The 23917-nt window shown below is 42.7% G+C and overlaps 2 protein-coding genes across 3 annotated transcripts in view; one reads left to right on the top strand and one right to left on the bottom strand.

Moving 5' to 3' along the window:
- tmprss3a (transmembrane serine protease 3a) overlaps positions 1-9167 on the top strand; it is a 17518-nt gene extending 8351 nt beyond the window's left edge. The window contains exons 7-13 of the mRNA XM_078286192.1: positions 1168-1214; positions 2047-2212; positions 3237-3406; positions 5213-5308; positions 6372-6514; positions 7555-7707; positions 9123-9167. Coding sequence (XP_078142318.1) covers positions 1168-1214; positions 2047-2212; positions 3237-3406; positions 5213-5308; positions 6372-6514; positions 7555-7707; positions 9123-9167 — 820 coding nt within the window. The remainder of the gene's footprint in view (positions 1-1167; positions 1215-2046; positions 2213-3236; positions 3407-5212; positions 5309-6371; positions 6515-7554; positions 7708-9122) is intronic.
- Positions 9168-9482: 315 nt separating this feature from the next.
- Positions 9483-23769, bottom strand: pknox1.1 (pbx/knotted 1 homeobox 1.1). Of its 2 annotated transcripts, none has more exons than XM_078286105.1 (11): positions 23723-23769; positions 22089-22201; positions 19366-19496; positions 18285-18456; positions 15959-16159; positions 15523-15673; positions 14743-14840; positions 13628-13750; positions 13457-13533; positions 12241-12407; positions 9483-11508 (listed from the first exon to the last, which is right to left on the bottom strand). In XM_078286105.1, exons 2-11 carry the CDS (start codon positions 22140-22142, stop codon positions 11330-11332), a joined length of 1353 nt encoding a protein of 450 aa, XP_078142231.1. In that variant the 5' UTR covers positions 22143-22201; positions 23723-23769; the 3' UTR covers positions 9483-11329. The 2 variants fall into 2 exon arrangements, with proteins under 2 accessions (XP_078142231.1, XP_078142230.1); XM_078286104.1 differs by having other exon boundaries at positions 13628-13756; positions 23723-23766.
- Between the last annotated feature and the right edge of the window lie 148 nt (positions 23770-23917).

The following is a 23917-nucleotide window of genomic DNA, read 5'->3' on the forward strand; positions in this document are numbered from 1 at the left end:
GAGTGAGACGGGGGGGCAGAGTGAGGCGTGGGGCAGAGTGAGGCGTGGGGCAGAGTGAGACGAGGGGCAGAGTGAGGCGTGGGGCAGATTGAGGCGTGGGGCAGAGTGAGACGGGGGGGCAGAGTGAGGCGTGGGGCAGAGTGAGGCGTGGGGCAGAGTGAGACATGGGGCAGAGTGAGGCGTGGGGCAGAGAGAGACGAGGGGTAGAGTGAGGCGTGGGGCAGAGTGAGGCGTTGAGACATGGGGCAGAGTGAGGCGTGGGGCAGAGTGAGGCGTGGGGCAGAGTGAGGCGTGGGGCAGAGTGAGACGTGGGGCAGAGTGAGGCGTTGAGACATGGGGCAGAGTGAGGCGTGGGGCAGAGTGAGGCGTGGGGCAGAGTGAGACGTGGGGCAAAGTGAGACGTTTCATGAGTGGGTCACTTCTGTTGGACAAAGACCAAGGGTGGAAGTAACTAATTACATTTACTCACTTTACTGTAATTGAGTAGCTTTATTATGTACTTGTAGTTTTTTGAGTATTTGTTAGAGTCAGTAATTTTACTTTTACTTAAGTACGTTTTTGCTGAAGTATTGTACTTACCGGTAGTTACAAATTCTGGAGCCATTCGTAGAGAAAAGAGTAATCTGATTGCACTTTATTTGTGCACTTTATTTTGTAATTTCTTATTATTCCAATTAAAAGAATCTAGTCTGAACTCTGTCCTCTCCTCCCGGTGGAATCACATGGAAAAGATCACAGCTAACAACGTTCTCTTTTCTAAAAAGTAACTCAGGAACTTTCACTCTGAGGACATTTTAAATGAGACTCTTTCTATTTTTACTTCAGTAGATTTCTACTTGAGAAGGATATTTTGGAACTCTTCCCACCCCTAGCAAAAACCTCGTGAACCCATTTTTATTTGTTTACCTTTTTTATTTGAATTGAAAGTTAAGAATGAAGCCCAATCAAGCTCAATCTGAAAATAAGATCAGTTCTTACAGTTCCTTGAAGATACAAGTTTTTTTTATAATGTGTTTGAAATGATTCTGTACAGACAAATCCCAAACCAGTCAATTATTCTTCCAGTCTTCTTCAAAGTTACTGCCTTTGCCTTCTTATCATCTACTCCTCTGTGTTTGCTGGGTTTCTCTCTCTCTGATTCTGCTTGTGTCTCCTGTCTCTCCTCAGTAAGACTCAGTGCAGCTCGGGGAAAGTGACCGCGCTCAAATGCCTGGGTGAGGAAACACACTTCAAACTGAATTTTCAAGTTTTTCTATTAGGATTCAACTGTACGGTACGGGAAAGCTGCGTGTTTGTATACATGTATGCCGATATGTGTGTTGAGTTTGTGTGTACATGTGTGTCTGTGAAGCGCTTCACGAGGTTGTGTGTGTTACCTGTGTGTTTGTTGTCTGTGTTTGCATTTGTACTCGAGTCTGTCTGTGTCTGTAGGTATTTGGGTTCAACTGATATGGATTTTTGAAGACCGATACCGATACTTTTGGATTGAAGCTGCCGACAGCAGATATTCAACATTTTTAAATTTGACCGTTTTCATGCCAAAAATTAGAAGGACTCTGTGTTTCTCCCAGAATTTTCTTCTCATCAGGGTGGAAAAGCCTCTGAAAAAGCATTTAGACCATCCTGGGACACTAAAACTCTCCACTGAAACCAGACTGATGAAATGATTTTAGTGTCAGCAGCTCTTTATGGCAGAGAGTGAACCCACCACACTTAGTAAATGAGTAAAATCTGGGATAAGCGAGGCCTTTAAATAAAGAATTAACAAAGAACAGAATTGAACTATTAAATGAGTAAATAAAACATGCAAAAAAAATAAAATTTCAGGTTTTATAGACTGTTTTTATGTAGCTGTGATCAGGAAGGAGCCTCCATTTTATTGGTGGTGGACGACATGACATGGACAATATCCGATATTTAATAAAGCGCCAATATCGGCCTAAATAACCCTAGTGTGTATGCATTTGGGTTGTGTGTCTGTGTGTCTATGCCTTGTGCACAGACCTACATGTGGTGACCTTTGACCCTGCGTGCCTCTGCCCTCAGAGTGCGGCTCGCGGCCGCAGTACCGCACCCGTATCGTCGGGGGGAACGTGTCCCAGCCGGGTCAGTTCCCCTGGCAGGCCAGCCTCCACTTCAGGAGCGAACACCTGTGTGGAGGCTCCATCGTCTCCTCCCGCTGGATCCTCACTGCTGCACACTGTGTGTATGGGTGAGTCACACGCACACACACACACACACACACACACACACACACACACACACATAACCTCACGTTTTCTGCTCCAGGAGCCTGGCGGCGCAGGCAGAATCTCAGATATCTTTTATAAAATTGCCCATTAAAGCTGCAGTAGGCAAGATTTTTATGTAAAACTCACCTGTCTTTTGTCAGCCTGAGTCACAAAGTGAGGCTGAAAAAAGGAAAAGTGTCCCATCCCCACTAACTGAGATCCCAGAGATTCGCCGTATTTGCCCAAATAAAATTCTAATGTCAGTCTTCAGAGTGAAATCCAAACTGTCTCCTGAACAGCAGCAGAGAAAGCTGGACTGGTCTGGTTTCACAGACCGGCCGGTCGGTAAAACAGTTTGCTGACGTCACCTTACAGGGTTTCTGGAAATTGAAGTTCAAATTTCTCTAACTGTTACTTCTTGTTGCCACTTGGAGTTGCCTGGTGCAGTTGCCTGGCGAAGTTGCCTGGCAACAAGAAAAGAAAGAAAGGCTGTTTCAAGTCCATCATGATTAGCTAACCTTACAGGGACATGAAGCACACACACACACACACACACACATACACAAATCTGGTTGGCCTATAATTGGGCAGTGTGAATCTCAACAAACCAAATACAAACATGTAACAAAGTGAACTTTTCCCACTGTGGTTCGGAAGAAAGAAAGAAAACCCTAATAGACCGAGGCTAACGGTGATTTCTGGGCTTTTCGTATTTTGTGACCCTCGATCACATCACTTTTTATAGTGTTGCAGCCGTCTGATAACAGAAGCAGAAAGATAAGTCAGTGACAACACCTGTATTGTGTTATTCACTGTGTAGAAACACTGAATAAGTGATTATAGACAGAGTCAGAGGAGACAAAGTTTGCTTTTTAACATTGCTGGGAATGGTGAGAACCGATCTACATCTATAAGTACGGCAGCCATGTTTGTGGAAAAGCTCGACTGGATATTATTAAACTCAAACTCTCGTACACTCTTCTCCTCCTCCTCGTCTGTCCTCAGGTTTGCTGTCCCGACTCAGTGGGCGGTGCATGTCGGTCTGACGGAGCAGCCGGTGAACGGAGCCCAGTCTCTGGCTGTGGAGCAGATCATTTACCACGGCCGCTACCGGCCCAAAGGCCTGGACTACGACATCGCTCTGATGAAGCTGGCCGAGCCGCTCGATTTCAACGGTACGGCTTTTGGGAAGTTGGGAAATGAGCACGAACTCTGAAGCGCAGATTTACGTGCCGTGGACACGAATTATGTGAAGATTACATTCCTCCGCCACACATTGGATTCTGTGACAAAAACACGAATTGGACACGACATTTTCAGCTAAAGTTTAGGCAACAAAAACAACTTAGTTAACATTTGGGAAAGGCTTTGGTCGGTTAAATAAGAAAAACTTTCACTAAAAAATAAAATTTGACTAGAGTAGAAATTCCCTTCGCACAAGCTGGGAATTTAACTCATTGAAGTCAAACTCATCCGCCCATCCACCATCCGACCACACCCTGACTGTCCACTGAGCTGCTTCAGTGTGACACTACTTCCTGTTTACAGTCGTGTCTCCTTCATGTAACCGTTTCATGCTGGGAAAACAGTATTTTAACACTTTACGTACCACCAACACGTCATTTACTGTTAACAAGTCGTGTTTGTTTCACGTATTTGTGTGAGATCAGGTTGGATTTTTTTTTTTTTTTTTACCCTTTATTCATCTAGGGAAAGTTTTCCAGCTGAACTTGAGCCACATACTCAAATGAATTGAAATCCTGATGAATCCAAATGAATTGAAACCCTCAAACCCAACGTTCAGCATGGAATAAGCCTCTCTGGACAGTGAAATGGGCAGAGGATTAGACTTTGGGAATACAGTATTTGGGAAATTCATTTGGGAAACATTCAAACAGACGGTACTGAAGTGTTGTGGTTTGACCCAGACCTCCTAGAAGAACTGTTTGCTGAAATGTGTTCATTTGTTCATTCGTTCGGCACCACTGCTGCTGCTGCTGCTCAGATAAGAAACTTGAGAAAATGATGCATCTCACCATTGCGTTCCAGCATTTTCAAAATTACACTGATTGGTTGAAGCACTACAGGTACAGGTCAAAGCAAGGTGACGTATTTCCCTGTCTGGTGTAAACCTTCTATCTCCAAAATGTCAACTTTTCAGGAACTAAGAAAAGCAGCTTTGTTTTTAGCTTGACCACCAAGCATTTTAGAGTTTATCCAACTGCTTTTGAAACCCAAGGGCTGTAGAGTTTTCTCAACTCATTGAGGAGCAGGTACTGCTTCAAGTTACGTTTTAAAAAAAAATTGTGAGGGACGACATGTTGCTGTTTCCTTGTTTTGCTATCAGATACTCCTCTACCAGTCTTCCTTTATCCTCTCTCTCTCCCTCCCTCTCTCCTGTGAAGTGGGTTGTCCTCTCTCAGGTTTCTTGGTCTCTGACAGCGAAGTGTCATTATGAGTATCGGTTGTCCGAGGTCCAAGCCTCTCTCTCTCTCTCTCTCCACCTTTCTCACTTCTGCACCTTTCATCTTATCAAACAGAGTTGTTTGTATGTGTGGAGTCACTGACCTGATGCTGTGTGGTTGTGTAACTTGTACAGCTGAACAGTTTCAATCCAAAATGAAATATCCACCATGTGGAAACAGTGGCACTCGCTTGGACAAAATAATTATTGATGTGAAAGTAAAACTCATTAACTAAAATAGATGGAAACAGCTGTATTGTTTAAGAATTTAGTCAAGAGGTTCAGGTAGTTTATTTTGAGCAAAATGGACAGAGGTACTTCAGTTTTGTTTTACAGTTGGACTATATTTTATTTTGTTGGTGGAATAAGTCTGTTGTTGTCATTAGTGCAATATACTGTATTTGCACCTTGTTACCCAACAGTTTCATCATTGTATTGATAATGCTGCTCACTGCCCATGCTGATGTATACGCCTGTCACTCTGGGAAACGTAGTTTATGTAAATCCTCCTCTGTAGGCCTCGTGGAGCCGATCTGCCTGCCGAACTTCGGGGAGAAGTTTGAGGAGGGAAGGATGTGCTGGATCTCAGGATGGGGCGCGACAGAAGACGGAGGTGAGACTGACCGAGGAAACAAGAGAACCAGGAGGAGAGAAATGATGGAGGACAGGTTTCAGATAGCAGATGGTCTGTTTATGTGACATGCAGCGGCTCAGTGTTCATGTTCTTGGTTCTCGTGGTTCTCGTGGTTCCTGAGTCTGAGTGGCAGGTGTGAGTATGTTTTAATGAGCCTGGAGAGACTAATGATGGGAATGTAATAATAAAATTGAGATACTCTTTTGATCCCCGTGAGGAAATACTTCTCCACAGCAAGGTCAAAGGTCAGGGTCAGCTACAGAACAGCACAGTGGCAAACTTAGTTTAAGACTAGTCTAAGCTTGACTGGTCTTAGATTCTCAGGTTAGACTACTCTAATTATTACTATTATTAATTTGTTGCTATGGCAACGAGTAGGCCTAACTGTAAGTAAGTAAAACTATTTATATAGCACTTTTCGAAAACAAGTTACAAAGCGCTTTATAAAAGGAAATGAAACAACAAAATAAAATGAAACAACAAAAACTGTAGTTATTTCATACAAGATGGCAAATCTTTGGCTTTTGGAAAAAGCCTTAAGAAGAGAGCGAGTCTTTAGAGACAGAAACAACCATTAGAGATCTACAACAAGTAGTAGAGTGACTGATTTCCTAGAGAAACCATCCTTATGCTTAAATCAGACTTAAAGTCAGATTTAAGTTTAAAACTAGGTCTATCTTTATGCAGCTGGCCGGGATTCAGTGTCTTGCTCAAAGACACTTCAGCAGGCTGGCTGCGTGTCAACACAGGGGCCTGAACCCAGATACTTCAGTTAGAGTTTCCCTTCCCACTACACCACCCCGCTGCCCGAAATGTGTTGTTTTTAATACACATCTCACGCACTCAGAAGAGAGAAATGGTGAACTTGTAGTCAGCAGGATGCAAACCTGCGCAGGGAGACCACAGTGGATTTGTAGTTCACCACCTAAACCTCCCAGTCATAACTACATGTCGTATTTCTAATATAATAATTTCATTACTCTCCAGTTAATTTGCTGTCCTGGCCTCCGTTGAGCCCTGTTCCCCCAACATGTTTCCCCAGGAGAGGCCAGTGTGTCTCTGCACTCGGCCCGCGTGCCGCTCATCTCCACCGAGGCCTGCAGCCAGCCGGGGGTTTACCAGGGCTTCATCTCCCCCTGGATGATCTGCGCCGGATACCTGGAGGGAGGCACCGACTCCTGCCAGGTACAGCCGGGACACCGCTGTTATTTAGCCAATAAACCACAGACACTACAGCTAGGAGGCGCTCTGAGGCAGGAATCATCATGAAGCACCATCTGTAGAGGCTTATTTCTTTTATAAATAAAGAAAAAAGGAAATCTGCACTCTCAAAAAGATATCTTGATTGATTTATAATATTTCCTTGTATTTGAAACGTAAAATAAATCAATCAAGACGCACCAGAGAAGCTTTACTTTATGTACATTTTCTTACCTAGCGTATGGATTTTCTCAGTTATTTATTTTATAAGAAAGAAACAGCGACACCTTGTGGCAAAAAGACGTTTCACCTTGGCTACTGAAGACAATCGGCTTAGAGGTTAGAAACATGGAAGATTTTTCCAAACTTACTTTAATTTATTCGGAGAGCAGGAAACATTTGATTGCTGTTCAGAGGCTGAATGGCAATCTGTTTATGTTGCTATGGTTACAGTTTTATAACAGTCTGGCCATGGATGCTAGCTGCAGACGTTTCTATGTTACAGTACAGGCTTGCAAATTTCTTTAGCTTGTAATAAAGTCATTTTAAATCAATATCTCATGTCAAATGATTTTCATTGGTAATAAGCCATGTAATAAGTAGGATAATTGCAAAATAATTTGTCAGGGTCTTGATTCATCCTGTCAGGGGTTATTTTGTGTTAATGACCAGCTCGCTGTACATTATCCCTTACTTAAATGTTATTCTTCCGACCAGCAATTTAGTTCCTGAGCAGCAGCTACACAAAGAACTTGCTGCGCGACACAAAAGTGTTGGTATGATACAGCGAATGAATGTTTAAATTAACTGTTATGTAAAGATGAGTGTTTGTCAGGTATTTTACAACAGCTTTGAATGTGAATCAGCCAATCAGAAATAAGGACTTGTATTTCATCTACATGTGAAGGAATAAGTGAGAATGAGTGAGTCAGTGAGTGAGATAGAGCTCTTTAACTCCTGTGTGTGTGTGTGTGTGTGTGTGTGTGTGTGTGTGTGTGTGTGTGTGTGTGTGTGTGCCTCCTCAGGGGGACAGCGGCGGGCCCCTGGCCTGCGAGGACTCGTCGGTGTGGAAGCTGGTGGGGGCGACCAGCTGGGGAATGGGCTGCGCTGAGAGGAACAAGCCGGGCGTTTACACTCGCATCACACAGTCGCTCAACTGGATCCGCCAACAGATGGAGGTCAGTGGCTGAGAGAGGAGGCGGAGCCTGATGATGTCAGCACTGTGTACATCTAACAAGGGCTTAACAAATATATATAGTAATTAATATTGGTGGTATTATGGCTTATTATAGCAGGTCTAGTAGATCTAGTAATGGTAGGAGCAGTAGTGGTAGTATAGTCATAGTAGTACTAGTATTGGTAATAGTCATTAGTACTAGTGTAGCAGCTGTAGTGGTAGTACTACTAGCTATGGTAGTAGCAGTTGTAGTAGTAAGGGTGTCAATAGAAGTAGTAGTAGTACCAGTAGCAGCAGTAGTAGTAGTACTAGCAGTGGGTGTAGTAGTAGTAGTACTAGCATTATTAGTGGTAGTAGCTGTAGCAGTACTAGTAGAAACAGTTGTAATGGTAGTAGTACTAGTAGTGGGTGTAGTAGTACTAGCATTATTAGTGGTGGTAGCTGTAGTAGTACTAGTAGAAACAGTCGTAATGGTAGTAGTACTAGTAGTGGTTGTTGTAGTAGTACTAGTATTGGTAATAGTCATTAGTACTAGTAGTAGCAGCTGTAGTGGTAGTACTACTAGCTATGGTAGTAGCAGTTGTAGTAAGGGTGTCAATAGAAGTAGTAGTAGTACTAGCAGTGGGTGTAGTAGTACTAGTAGAAACAGTTGTAATGGTAGTAGTACTAGTAGTGGGTGTAGTAGTACTAGCATTATTAGTGGTAGTAGCTGTAGTAGTACTAGTAGAAACAGTCGTAATGGTAGTAGTACTAGTAGTGGTTGTTGTAGTAGTACTAGTAATAGCAGTAGTAGTCGTGGAATATAAAGTATTATTTTGGCAACTTAGTCCTTTGCTGGTCTTATCTTCCTTTTCTTCTCCTTTTTCGTTCTTTTTAATTTCAATACTTTTTAATGGACCCAGCAGTGGACTTGAGGGGGGAACCCTTTGTTAACTCTAGACTGTGGGGGAAATGAGAAGAAGAATACCATGTCCTTTGTTAAATCTGGAGGTCCAGCTGCTCCTGGGCCGGTCCTGTGATGTCAGACTGACAGCTGCATCTCCTCCTCCCTGGACTCTGCAGCACAGCAGCTGGCAGGAGCTTAATGTGCTGCAGTTTTAGCTCTCTTCTTACTTAAATGCTACAATTACATGTTTTTTTTTTTGTACCTTCATAAATTCAGATAGAGCAGTGCGAGTGTGTCAACTCAGCCCTCTATGAAACTATCACAGTCACCATTGTGTGTTATATCGTTTGGTGAAAGCGTAGCGAAATGGGCATTTATATGAAAAAGTCGCAGATTATTACTCTAAGAAAGATTAGAGATGGTGAACACAATTAGGCCCCAAGTCATCAGAGCACGGGTCATTTCCCCTACAACAGCTTCTGTCACCCAGTTCTTCTGTTAAAATTGTCCATTTCTTTATTGTCTTTCAGAGAGAAGAGGCTCAAAATCCTCCAACAATCAGCACAGACAACTGAACCAACCACAGTTATTGTATACTAGACACTGTTTTACTGCAAATGTGTATGATACTGCAAATCGATTGGTAATTACTGGACAGCAAGGGGCAGGATGTTCAAGCATTTGTTACACAGGGAAAAAAAAAGCTGGAGTAAGTGACAAAAAAGGAGTTTACTGGGTTAGTAAACCACTCTGCAAAAGACCCGTTTCAGGATTTTGACAAACAAAACCCTATGGAGAAATAAACCGTATCCCAGAGGCAGAAGTACGACCAAACAAATCCTGTCTGGAGGCGAAGCTGAGAGAGCAGAATGAAGAGACGGTGGACCACAGAGAGTTAGGCATCGTTTATTCCAAAATAGAAAGCTCTAAGGCAAAACAGACGAGAGAAAAGTGAACAACGGTTCATAAAAAGCGAGACAGACGCGAGTGAGAAACAGAGAGCTCAGCGGAGGCCGGCCCAGACCACAAGAGCTTCAGTCCACTGGGCTTTAACTCCAAATCCAGTTCACCAGTCAAGTCTGAACTTACAAGACAAGAGGGATATAAACCAGATTATTATCGCTACCGACAGACAGCTGATGTACAGTACAATATTATAGGTATTCCAACAAGAGGCACCCCAATTTGTGCAGTAATATCAACAAATTGATAAATTGAGATTGAGAAAAGTTTCACTACAGTTGTCTGTAGTGGGACGGGAGCGACGGAGGCCACAGCGCTTCGTCCCGAGTCCTTCAGGCAGACGATGAACGGGGGAAGTCCAACCTTCCAGCTGCTCTCTCTGTTTTCAATGCAATAGCATGTACGTGTACATAAATAAAGATTAATGCGTGCAAAGTGTCTGTTTCTTGCTAATGATTGAGTTTGTATCTGATAACGTGGATACTGCCTGTCCAGGGTTTTGTCATGACGGCCCCTTGTGATTGTGTGATTAGCATAGTGTTCTGGATTGTGCATTTTGAAAAGAGTGACACCTACGCTACTATCGTAAAATGATTAAAAGACATGTGTTGTATACACAATGTGGGTAAAACTGGATCTGTGTTTAGAAAATCAGAGTACTGCGATCGAGTTCCTGTGCGAGACAACTTGGAGTATCTCAGTACGCTGCAGCACACAATGTAAAATTATTCACTACCTTAACCCACACAAGTGTTCTGCAGTTTAGTGTCTTTTGACTAATTTCACTAAGGGTCAGGCTTTCTTTCTGTGCTTCTTGGCTAGTTTTCTTTACAAAAGAACATAGGTAAGGCCTTTTTAGTATCGTAAGTTTAAAACCAATTTACATAGCAATTTTCATCGGCATTCAATTACTTTTTTTTTCTGTTTTTTAGAAAACTTCATCAAACCCTGGAAAACAGGGTCGCTAGCTTTAATAATGAATCTGTACATAAATATTCCTTACAAAACAAGAGAACACAAAAACAAAACAAAAAAAAAACAAAAAAAACACTCATTACTTCTTATGTTTGTATATAAAAATAAGCATCTCTCCTTTTTTTTTCTTTTTTTTTAAATCTCTCCTGTCGGGCTCTGCTGGGCCCGAGAGCCTCGGAGTCAGTGGTAATAAGAGTGCGCACATCTACTCAAACACAAGCATGCAAAAAGTGAAGACAAACCCTTACAGATACAACTTGAAAGTGTTGGCATCCAAAATGAGAGTTAAAGGGAATGGGGGGGGGGGGGGAAGGGGGAGAAAAGAAAAAAAAAAAAAAAATCAAAAAAAAAATTCATTCAACATTTATTAACGGAGCGTACAAACTTGCTTCGGGTGTTTTTTAACACTTCTTTTTCTTTTCTTCTTTTTTTTTTTTCCGCTTCCGTCGTTTGCTTAACATCTTTTTGAGCTTACAATATTATACAAAAAAAGTGCACTCGCCTACATTGACTACATAATAAAAAACGGTTTCTGAAATGAAACTCCTGACGTACACACACGCAACATACGCCGCCGTTCAGTGGGGGGGGGGGGGGGGACGCTCCCGTATGTCCTGTGGTTTTGTGCTCTATGTAAACCTATTGTGTGTGTGTGTGTGTGTGTGTGTGTGAAATGATTCAGTGTGTGTTTGAGAACGCACTTGTGTGTATGTTGACCTATTTAAAAGCATGTCTTCCGTGTGTGTTCGTGTGTAGACCAATAGGTGGGTTCGGGTGTGTGTGTGTGTGTGTGTCCTCTCTACTGCAAAGAGTCGCTGTTGTCCAGGCCCAGCCCGGCCATGTCGTCGTCGTCGTCGTCCCCGCTGTCCCCCGACTCGTCCTCGCTGTGACCTCCCATCATCACCTGCTGCACCGCCAGCGTGGCGCCGTCCGACGTCAGGCTCTGCAGACCCTCCACACTCATCGTCACCATGGTACCTGAGGAGGAGGGGGGGGGGGGGAGGCACAGAGATGTTTTTGACACACACACTTCCAAACCCTAGTACTATTTTCAGGGATGCAAACACATCAGGGGTCAAAAGTGACGCGGAAACCCAGACTAGGGATGGGACGATATATCGAAATTCAATATAGGCAGAAAAATGAATCTCGATATTAGCTCTATTTTCTTCTGCTGTAGTAATCACAAATCAGATGTTTTGACCATCATAATTTCACAAGCTCTCCATCCAAATTATATTATTTGCACTTTGTAATGACATTTTTAAATTGTTGTTTACATTCTGGCAAGCCAATGCCATCGCTAGAAAGATTTGATTTCTTGACCCTGCAGACAGACACTTAGGATTTGGAATCAAGTCTCCATCTCTGTTAGTGTCATAGTTAATGGCGAAATTATGAAGCAATTGTATAATTGCGGAAATCCCCAAAATTGAATCAATTGCTCCTGGGCCCAAGGCCGATCTGTCCACCAAATTTAATGGAAATAAGTTAAATATGTGTTTGAGATATCACGCTAACAGACAGACAGATAGGGGCAAAATCACTTGATCACAAAAAAAAAAAAAAAAAATTCACAAAAAGAAAATAGTAGAGAGATCAGTATTTATGCTGGTTTCCCCGGTCATACCACTTGTAAACGACCCTCCCAATATATCGGTCTAGCCCTAAACACATACACATACATACACAGATGACCAAATATTCTACCGTCTGGCATGGTGACTTGCTGCTGGGTGACTCCTCCCGCAGCGATGGAGTCGGGCCAGAAGCGCTGCAGCGGCCGGTTCTGAGGCGTCTTCTTCTTGGCTTTGGGCGTCTCAGAGGAGCTGGCGTCCAGCATGGGCTGCAGGATCCGCCTCCGCGCGTTTATAAACCTGGAGACAGCAGGGGAGATTTTACACAACTGTTACTATTGTACAGGCGAAAAAATATAAATTCATGATGTTCAGTTCATTTAAAGGAGTTATTTTGTGATGAATTTAGTTTCCTTTTTTTGTTGTACCCACTTTCCCTCAAACTGCTAGTTCTACTTTCAATTGATTTCCTACATTTCCCAGAATGCCTTTCCCCAACCCCCAGAGAAGGAGTGTGAACTTGATGCTTTTAATCAAAGGTGGGCGATTGGGCATAAAAATATAGCTAGCTAGCCAACTAGTTTGTGAACATTGGAGAGTGTCTGTGATCGCGGCTGCGCCCCCTTACTCAAAGTGCAACATGTCTTGTAGCTGCATTGCATTCTGGTCTATTGAGGCTATAAGAAAAAGAACAAGAAAAATACACCACCAAACAACAAATTGGACCCAGAAATGCAAGGTACATTTCCAGTAGTTGCTTTTTTAACAGTGTTGGATCAGGGTAAATCCTTAAAGTCACACTGAAATAAAAAAGTGACTTTTTTTTGTCTTTTTGGCTCATTCAGTGTAATTTCGAACATGCTGAAATTCAGTGGTGAGATGCATCATTCACCAAAGTTTTCTCAAAATCCAAACGGTGGTGTCTGAGATTATCGTGAGGGATGGAGGGGAAAAAGATTAACTTCTCCATAAAGAAAGGGATATTAAATTACATTACAGATTATACTGAATTAAGCATAACAGAGGTTCAATTTCAATGAATGAATGAATGAAAAAAGTACTGAGGTAATTAATTGAGTTGACTATTCTGGTTAAGTTCATGTAGTTACATTTTGCATTAATCAGCGGAGAAAAACGATGATTTTCTCGGGGATTGAACACAACCAGCAGCAGCAGAAACTGTCACTGTTCCTTCTGATCATTCTGATCAAAGCTTTCACTGTTACGCTCTAATCTTTAGACAATCTACACATGTTAAAACTCAACATTAAATAGATGATCTGAGACTCCCGGCTGAACGCTAATCTCTTCAGGAGTCTCTGGGGAGGAAAGGCAATCTGCTGACTCACCAGTTATTGACCTGCAGCAGCGTCAGGTTAGTCTGAGTGGCGATCTGCTTCTTCTCGTCCTCTGTGGGATATGGGTGCTGGGGAGGAAAAACAGAGGAAAGACCGTCTCAGGGTTGAACTGGTTTCGGTGTGACGTGGTTAACCTCGGACTGTAAGGCACACACCACTCACCCCGATGTGCTGGAACAGCCAGGAGCGCATGACGTTGGTGGCCTGCTTGGGGAGGACGCCGCGCTTGTTCTTGGACGAGTTCTCGTCGTGGTTGAAGAGGTTCAGGTCCTGGTGAAACTGCAGCTGGAGCTGAGCGGGTAGACATTCATTTATCCATCTATCCATCTATTCATTTATGTGGACAATAATACAATATTAAATTCCATTTCAAAATTTTTCAAAACTTTTCAAGACCTAATTTTGTAACTGGATTGGAAGATTTCGGTCTATGTTCAATATAATGTATTTGCTAACAGCTAAACGGCTAAAACTAGCTAAAAAAAATTCTTAACAACAAAAATCACAATATTTGAAATAGCAGTGTTGCACAAAAACAGAAAATGTGTGTTTGCATGTACACTGGAGCTGAACATTTTTTCATACTTTTCCAGTAACTCCATGAACTTTTCAAGACCTGGAAATTATTAATTTTCCATACTTTCAGACTAAATGTTTCAGAAAGTAAGGAATAAATACATTTTTCTAATTGATTCGCCATTTTTGAAATTAAAAAATGTGTTTTCCCCATGGGTTTCATGCCCCAACGGATCATAAAACTTCACATGGAACATATGGAGGGTTTCATTCCAAAACACTATAAATATCCAAATCGTCCCAGAGGAGGAGCGCTGCCTCGGCTTCACTGTGCTGTAGAGAGGAACTTCTGATTGGAAGTTCAGGGTGTTCAGACTTGAAAAGCAATGAAGAGAAACAAATCCAAGACTATTTTCTAAAAAAAATTTAAAAAAAGCAAAAATCCCTTATTTTAATGGCTAATGCATGACATTACAGATTAAATGGGTCCAGTTTTAGTGTGTAATGCCGTGCATTAGCTGCTAAAATATGCACCATAATGTGCTTTACTTTCATGCCAGCAATCATTCTGTCAAGACTAGGAATCAATTCTTCAAATGGTTAATCATCTCTTTTTGGAGTGAAACCCTTCATTTATAGAACCATGTGAATTTGAGATCTACTGAGAAAATTTTACGACAGCATTGCAGTGGCAAAGTTTTTTGGTTTTTTTGCCTCCTTGTTTGAAGTGTGAACAGAGGATGAAAGGAGACTTGTTCTACCTGATTGTTCTGGACGCGTATTGTCCCAGGAGAGAGGGCCTGTGTTACCACCTGGCCCTGAGGAGTGACGACTGTAACAGGCTGGTACACCGTCCCACCTGGAGACACACACACACACACACACACACACACACACACATACACAGAGTAAATTCATCGTCTGAGCGTCGGCTGCACACAAAGCAAAACAAGGCAGTCAAAGGATGGTGACATTTTAAAAGCAATGTTCCACTTAGTTTTAACATGGGGGTTACTCGGCTCTTGACCGCCATGAAAACCAGAATATAAACTACTCACCAAGATCAGATGCAGCTGGACGAGTTTGTAGCGTTCAAATTTTTACTTCCCATTCATGTGAATGAGGCCACAAAAATAGCCTGAAATCTTACTTACTTTAACACTTTTGTGAACAGATTCAACAACGATTGAAACAATTCTATTCTTGCTTTACACTAAAATTAGTATTTAAAAATGCTATTTGGTGAAATTATGTTCTAAAACGTTGGACCCACAGTCACAGCAGCAGGATCTGTTGTTGAATCTGTTCACCAACGTGTTCAATGCCAGTTTTCAGTCTATTTCATCTCCTCATTCAAATGAATGGGAAGTAAAACTGTGAACGCTACAAACTCGTCCAGCTGCATCTGATCTTGGTGAGTAGATTATATTCTGGTTTTCATGGCGGTCAAGAGCCGAATAACCCTCATGTTAAAAACTCAGTGGAATATTGCTTCAAAAGGAAGGCGAGTAGCCCAGCACGTGGTCGGGACAGTACAGTACCTGAGGGAGAGGTCGTATGCCAGGGTGACATACCTGCGACCACCTGGGTGGGGTTGACGGCCGTCACGGTGACGTTCCCCTGCTGCAGGGCCGACGCCGGCACCACGATCTGCCCCTGGGGACTGATGGTGCCCGTGAACGAGCTGGACGTCTGCAGGACAAAACCAGGATCGGTCACAGGAGAACGTCAGCAGAGAAGCAGAGAGTAAAGAAAGAAATAGAAAATAAAAAAACCATAAGAAAGTTACAGGAAGGAAAGGGGATGATGCATGAATCTAATTCCAACTAATGAAATTGTGAGGTATGGTATGGGACTTGAAAATATAAGATAAGTATTTATATTTATAAGACTTAAAAATATCAGTAAATTCTGTAAATTCTTTTGCTTTCAGACACTGTGTGTGTGTGTGTGTGTGTGTGTGTGTGCTCTGCGTGCCTGGGTCTTGGTGGGGGAGAAGCTCTGGGCCTGGCCCTGGACGGGGGAGTAGGGGCTGCCCGGCTCTCCGCTCAGCAGCGTCTCGCTGTTCATCTTGGTCTTCAGGCAGGCGATGTAGCGGCTGCAGAAGTCCTTGCACAGGTCGCTCACCTTCTCCAGCTCCAGCAGGTGGATCCGCAGCACCTGGATGGCTTTCACCATCTGGAGGTCAAGGGTCAACCGTGAAGAAGGGTTAATTGAGCTCTTAAGCCGCATTCTTGTCAGTTCTTGTCCCGTTTGATGCCGAGGACAGATAGAGATCCAGGACTATCAGAACAATATATCAAAATGGGGAAAATATCTTATGTATATTTATAGTAAAAAATGATATGTGGGGGAACTTCATCGCATCTGCAAATTTTGGCACTAGATTAGTATTGAGCCACAAGGTGTGAGAATACAGTCTGTTTTGTCCATGTATCCTTACTGAACTTTATGACTTTACTACTTTATGATCTCAGATGTCAGACGTGAACGAGAGAGAACTTATTTTATTAAATCATTTTATTATTGTTTTTGTTTTATTTTAACCCCTTTGAATGCCCCCCCCCCCCCTTTCCATTCATATCCCTCATTATTATTTGTATATGGATGTTACAAAGTTTGAAAATTCAATAAAATATAAATCATAAAACGTCCAGGAACCCAGGCTTGCAAAGAGAGCATCAACTTTTAAATCTGACCTTTGTAGTTTTGCTTTGATGTAATCGTTTCTAATCTTTCTCACTTTTAACCTTGTGATGTTTCTTATGTTTTCTTTCATCCGATTTAATTTCATGCATTTATTTATTTATCTTTTGATGTATTTTCTCTTGCTTGTGCTTCTTATTTTTATCTCCTCATTATGTATTTTATGACTTGCTTTTATGCCTTCTTGTAAAGCACATTGTAAACTCTACTTGTGTATATATATATGCTATATATTACGTTTTATTATCATCATCATCCCTGAAGTTTACTTGCCAACCGCAAAATATCAAAGATGCATTAGATAATGACTGGACCGATGAGAGCAAATGGGAAGCTCCAAGTTCCACTCTTCCCTACAGACAGACAGCACTACAGTCTGCAGTACAGATCGACTGGGAAAGGAACGCCTGTCTGTCTTCACTGATCACATTAACATGAAGCACACAGTCCGTCTGAAACAGTGAAGATGTGAGAAGTTCATTCTCTCCAAGGCAACTTGGGAAGTATCGACTTTGGCATTCTTGGTTTTGATAATCATCTTATGTGTTGGATAAGATTAAGCTAAAGGAGTGTATGTCAATGAATGTAAGTCAATGCAATGATGAATTTGGGAGCTCTATTTTAATTTGAAAAATATCAAGTACTTTCAAGGCCATCCATCTATTTCCAAAAACCTGGGAACCCTGAATATAGTTTCAAATTCAAATACATTTGTATATATCTGTGTTAGAATATACAGTATACAAAAGATTAAAAAGATATCTATGCCAGATTCCTTAGGTATTTGTCACATTGTGAAACTATAAAACAATTTCCGTTGCTATTAATGTGTTACACTTTATTGATCCCTGCAGGGAAATTCAGTTTTCACTTGCCCCTCTCCATGGAGGTCAGAGGTCAGAGGTCAGAGGTCAGGGTCAGCTACAGCACAACGCCCCTTATTGTATTTTATATAAGTACCTCATGACTAAACTGCTTGAGGTAAAAAAAAAAAAAAAGCGAAATTCACTAGTTATTTCACACACTCTTATTAAATAACTGATATTGTAACTAATGGAAAGGAAAGCAATGGGCGGGAATACTTGCTGAGAGACCTCACCTGTTTGCCGAGGTTAAAGGTCACTGACTAGTGAGTGTGTGACTGAGCTGGGGTTGCAATTTGTATTTCTTTGTGAAATACCTCATGTCCTTGTTTTGTTTTTGTCAAATACCTCAGAACTGAACCGTTTCAGAAGCGTATGAGCTTACTTAGCTGCAGTCATTAGCCCAAAAAAGAAAGAGGACGTAATGGGAGAAAGAAAGAAAAATCTCCACTAGATATGAATAAATATGATCTATAGATACTAGATATGATATGATATTGAAATCAGTGCTACCAGCCATTTTGTTAGGTAACCAACCACTGTTCAGAGATCCAATTCCACTCTAAAAATCTAGTTTTCTGGTAAAATAGTTAAAGTATTTGGTAAATTTGGGGGTTTTACTGGCCAATGCAGCCAGTTCACCAAAGAAATCAAATCTCCTGCCCTGGCTGAAATAAAATAATTTCTAAAAATGTAATACAACAAGGCAGCTGTTAAATCTCTAAGTCTCTCACCAGGTTGTCGAGGTCCGGGTCCTCGCTGAAGAAGGCTTTGCCCTCCTTCTCCTGACTGCGGACGAAGTTCTCGATGTCGACGTCGAAGCTCGCCGACGTGATGCAGTCGGAGCTCTGCGTGGACTGTTCACACTTCTCAAACAGCAGGGCCAGCAGGGGGAACAGGGGATGCCTGCGAGAGACACACACACACACACACACACACACACGGGGAAATGTTACTAAATTCTACACTCAGACTCATTTGAAAAGGATATATACTTTTTTCCAGAGCTATACCATGCATTTAATTTGCAGCTGGTTCAAGCATGTTTGGAGCAAAGTGCGATAGAGAACATAATCTGAACCAACTACCGGAAACGACCCCAAAACACAAGGTTTTATGGGTAGAACGAGACGGATGTTGACATCTGATAACCAGCAGTTCTTCATGCTTGGAAAGCCTAGCAGAACAAAATGAAGGTCTGGACTGATGCTCATATTGAGCTATTTCTCCATGTGTTGTAACTGGTATGAACACCAGAGAAGGTGCGACAATACGCCTCCAAAACCTCTAACCTGGCAGGACGACAGGTCACCAAAACTCTGTCCAATAAACAAGCTACTTGTGAGTCCATGTGACTTTTGTTTACAAGCCCTGGTTTACTAGTAATTCATCAGTGGGAACCTAAACGAACCAAATACAAAAATGCAATAAAGTAAACTTTTCCACAAAGAAGAACTGTAGGTGTGATCGCACCCTTGGACTGCTCCCAGGCCAAAGAACTGTCTGAATGTCACATGAAAAAAATGAAGAGGAATTTTCCTTAAATGTCAGGAGCGAAAAGCATGTGAGGTTTTCCAATGAAAGGGCTTCTCAGTTCCTGGCCGATCTGTCTGAAAATCAAAATGTGGCCTTCAGGCAGGAAAGAAAGGAAGAACAGAGTGAGGAACAGAAGGGGAGTTACAGAGGATTTGATGGCCTGCATTTCTCTCAGGTCTCTTTTTCTGGGTCTCTCTCTTTCTGTCTGACTCTCTCTGTGCCAACACACACACACACACACACACACACACACACACACACAGAAAGAGTGGGCTCTACCGGTATATGGAGGCTTTGTCTGCGTCCATGGGTGTCTGTGGCTCCGTGGGCGCCGGGCTGGGCGGCTCCACCAACGTCCCCTCGATAAACTTCTGCTCCGAATCGCTGTCTGTCTGCACCACACCTTGCATCTGCAGGTGGTGAGGAAGAGAAAGCAAGGAGAGTGACAGAAAAAGAGAAAGAGAGACAGGAACAGACAGAGAGGTAAGGGCAGAGGCAGAGGACGAGAGAAACTAAACGAAGGCATCATGTGAAGAGCCAAAGTAGCTGGAGGGCACAGCTTAATACAGAGCTTTGTCTCTGAAAATGAACCCTTGGAAAGGTCAGGAGAGCTTGGTATGAAAAACACACTGTTTTCAAAAGCCATTATGTGGCAAGGAGGCTAAATAAATGTTTAAAAAAAAGGCGGGGGGCGGGGGGGGGGGGGGGGGGGGGGCGGGGGGAGTATCTTTTCTTAGGTCAACAACAGGGCAGGGAGAGATACTGATAGTCTCATGTTTCGCAAGTCCTGTCTCTTTCATATTCACTCACTGCATATCACCTGCACACCGAGGCTCTGTGGTTATGGTTAGGGATGGGACATTACGTATTGTGAGGCAGAAAAATGAATGGTGATATTAGCTCCGTTTTATTCTGCTGTAGTAATCACAAATGAGACGGCTTGCCCATTTCAATTTCACAAGCTCTCCATCCAAATTATATTATTGTCACTTTGTAATGACATTTTTAAATTGTTGTTTACAATTCTTGCAAGCCAATGCCATCGCTGGAAAGATTTGTGGCTCGGAAATAAACATAATTCTGCAAAGTCAGACTGCGTTGTCACTGAACTTGTATTTATTACATCGTATCGCGGTTTGTATCGAATCATGAATCGCATATCACGTATCGTATTGTGAGATAAGCATATGGTCCCATCCCTAGTTATGGTTACATTTATTTCAAAGCGAGTTTTGAGATCTGTTACCTGTTGCATAAAGCTCACCTATGAGTGACGAAAGGTAAGACTGGTTTAGATGGGCTGCCGCACAAAGCACTGTAGGTAAAATAAGACACTTGACAGAAGAGGAAAAAATGGCGGACGAAACGGCTGCACCGAGCGGCGCAATATCAACACCTCTTTCAACTGCTGAAAACTTGAAAAATCATCTTGTATGAAACCGCTACAGTATTTAAACTTCCCACTCTGGGAGTTAGGCTGACCCGTTGCCATAGCAACACAGTTCTTAACTCAAGCATAGCCTGGAGGGAAGGGAGGCTAACTTTCCTACCTCAAAATACTTATGCAACAGACAGTCTTAATCTAAGAATCTAAGACCAGTCTAAGCCTTAGATTGGTCTTAGATTCTCAGGTTAGACTAGTCTAATTAATATGCATTAATATGAAGACTGACTTATTTTGAGGTAGGAAAGTTAGCCTTCCTTCCCTCCAGGCTAAGCTTGAGTTAAGAACTTTGTTGCTATGGCGACGAGTCAGCCTAATTGTCAGAGTGGGAAGTTTAAATACTGTAGCTGTTTCAAACAAGATGGCAAATCTTTGGTTTTTGGAGAGACCATACAGAAGAGAGTGAGTCTTCAGAGACAGAAACAGCCCATTAGAGATATGCAACAATGGAAAAGTAGTGGAGCGACTGTGATTTCCTAGAGAAACCATCCTTATGCTTAAATCAGATTTAAGTCTTAAGACTGGGTCTATTTTTATGCAACTGGCCCCTGGTTCTAAAGATCAAATTTTATGAGATCACACTGCTGTGTGTGTCCGCACTTGGCCTGAAAACGGCCGTATCCATCTCCTGTGGCTACTTAAATCTGTGTCTGCAATTACAACCGCTTTCCATATCTGGTTGTGAAGATCCGATTGGAATGAGAACAAAACCCAGATCATGTGCGTACAGACGAGTCACTTTCTGTCGCTTTTCTTCCCGTTCTGGAGAAAAGATCAGAAAATAAGAGTTGCACTGAGACGACGAGTGTTGCCGCAGCGTTTGCATTGCTCCACTCAAGGCACCTTCATTGATGAAGAGCCAAGTTGCTTCTCCTTCTCCTTTCACACGTTTTCACACCCTGCCTGCCAACCAGCAACCTAGGATCCCTTCCAAGAGCATAAATCCCATCTCAGACCATGTGACCGAGGCAACAATGACTTAGATTGAGCGCAAACGGGCTAAAAATACTCGCTCGCTCGGGGTGGAAAATTTCTTGTTAGTCATAGATCTTTCGCAGCTCTCTTAGACACCCCCAAATTTGGCACTTGAATAAAGATGTTTTGTAAGCAATTTACATAAGCACAGACACAGAAATACCAGGCAGAAATAGGGCTTTATATTACATCACCGTCTCCCATACTGTGATTTATTTGTGGCGGCCCGCCGCAATCAGACAAGCCCGTCCCCAAAAAAAGATTACCCAAACTGGTGTCACGGCTTCTTGTGTCGCATGCATGAAAGTGTTTCCCTTTGTTTTATTATCCGGATCGACTTGCCACCACTAAAAATAACTTCAGATCCAAGGGGGAAGACTGTAGCATATTAAAAAGTTGCAGCCTAAAGCGTTTTAAGTAGTCATCGCGAATACGCTTTAGGCAATTCTGATCAATTATCTTAACTCAAACAAGAAAAATGTTGAAAAGTGCTTCAGGGTTAATACATTCAGACTCATTAAAGTGAGCAGGGTGTGCAGGCCTCCCATCTGAGCCCCAGACGAAATTTGCCCCTCTCACCCACCTGCTGCTCTCCTTCTGGGTACTTGTCTATGGAAACCGACTGGGCTGCCATCATGTTCACTGCAGATGCTGCAAACACTGGGGCATTATAGAGAGGTGGGACAGCTGGCCGACCTACACAACACACATCATTTCAGTTAGACTAGCAATCAAAGACACTCTGAAAATGACACACAGAGTTGTAAGCTTTAAATCATATATCTGATAAAGACTTTAGGGAGAGAGTGTATTATTGGGCTACAACAACTTTGCAAACTGGGCTGATGTAACGTAAGGGAGAATGCAACAGCTGTAATTAATTCATAGTATAAATTCTTGATGTTGAACATTCATGCTGGTAATGCACGAGTTTAATAAGTATCAAAAACTTAAATTCACAAGGTCAAAAAACGTGGACGTGTAGCGGGGTGCATATAGAATAAAACAATTTTAATGTAATGCAAAAATACAAGTCATGCCAACTGAAATCTTATGTTGTACTGATATATACGTTTATTGTCTAAATGCATACAAACATCTGAGCCATTCAAAGGACTGTAACATTAGAAAATCACTGAGGAGTAACGTTACATGGAAGGGACTGCGTTTAAACATTTATTAAACAATAAACTGGGTTGTGTTCAAAACATTTCTGTACTCTTAAAATAACAGAAGTTTCACAAAAAGACGTTGAGGTGCTTTGATGTCCGTTAATAGTGAGCTAACGTTATCCTGCAACTCCTGTAACACACCCACCACGATGAACTTAGCTTTTAGCCCTTTTAGCCCTGTATTAGCTCCTCAGATACTGTTTCTGGCGGCAAGGAAAATAAAATAAACTAAATGTGAGCCTTCAAGCTAACCCGCTAGCCAGACTGGGGTATTCCCGGCAAAGCGGCTACCTATAAATCAGACTGTATCCTCTATTTTCGCTGAATAGCTCGTAACGACTCAGTAACGTTAGCTCGGTAGCCCAAATCTAAGGTGAACTCAGTTATTCAAAAATAGCCACCGTCCAGCCGAGCTAGCGCTAACGTTAGCAAGCTAGCTAGCCTGCTAACTAAAGTGTTTGCATGCTGGTACGGTGAGCACACAGCCAAAATGCAAAGCGCCATATTTAGCAAGGGAATCATTGCCAAAAAACAAGCTAACCTAGCGAGCTAAAAGACCCGCTGCGGATTACTACGAAGCAGACAGTAGATAAACGCCGTAAAAATATCGGTTCGGCATTTTGTGTTTCCAATTAGCATGAGTACATATTTCTCGTCATTTGTGTACTGTAATCTGGCTGTAATAACAAGCCTCGGCTAACAGGCTAGCCAGTCGATCCGAAATCCTGCCCACATCAGTCAATCAATCAAGCGGGGACAGCTGCCTCTCCCTCCCCTCCGCTCTACTCTGTCGGGGTAAAGCAGGGGCCTTGCTTCTAGCTCTCGCCCTTTTCCACAATCCTTCTCTGCCCCCAAAACGCCGACATATTTTTTTTTCCCGCAGACAGATTTTTATTCCTCCCGGAGCCCTGCCGCTGCTTCCCCACCAAAACACCCTCCACCGCTCTGACTGCGGCCGCACTTCTCGCCCTGGGCATTTTTGTGTGCAGCCCAGATTGTTTGATTGATAGGGAACGGAAAAAGAAGATTTTGAGTGACAGCTTACCTGAGTGCCAATCTTCGTCACACTGACAAGCGGCTGCAGCAATCGGGACCCGCAGTTGTCGCGTTGCGTCATCGCGTAAGGACACGCAGGGCATTTGGCTCATGAATATTTATGAGGTGGGAGGAGACATGACGTCTGGAGCGCCTTGTTCTCGCCCCCCGAGTCCCTGCACCCTGCTGGGTTTGCCTGGCAAAG

This window comes from Centroberyx gerrardi, chromosome 10 (genome assembly GCF_048128805.1).
Source record: "Centroberyx gerrardi isolate f3 chromosome 10, fCenGer3.hap1.cur.20231027, whole genome shotgun sequence".
In the NCBI taxonomy this organism is placed as follows: Eukaryota; Metazoa; Chordata; class Actinopteri; order Beryciformes; family Berycidae; genus Centroberyx; species Centroberyx gerrardi.

Coding starts and splice junctions, on each gene's coding strand:
- pknox1.1 (XM_078286104.1), bottom strand. CDS start 22,142: ATGATGGCAGCCCAGTCGGTTTCCATAGACAAGTACCCAGAAGGAGAG. Junction 13,534..13,627: donor GGCTGTTCCAGCACATCGGG/GTGAGTGGTGTG, acceptor TTTCCTCCCCAG/CACCCATATCCCACAGAGGA. Junction 12,408..13,456: donor CTGCTGCAGGTCAATAACTG/GTGAGTCAGCAG, acceptor TGCTGTCTCCAG/GTTTATAAACGCGCGGAGGC.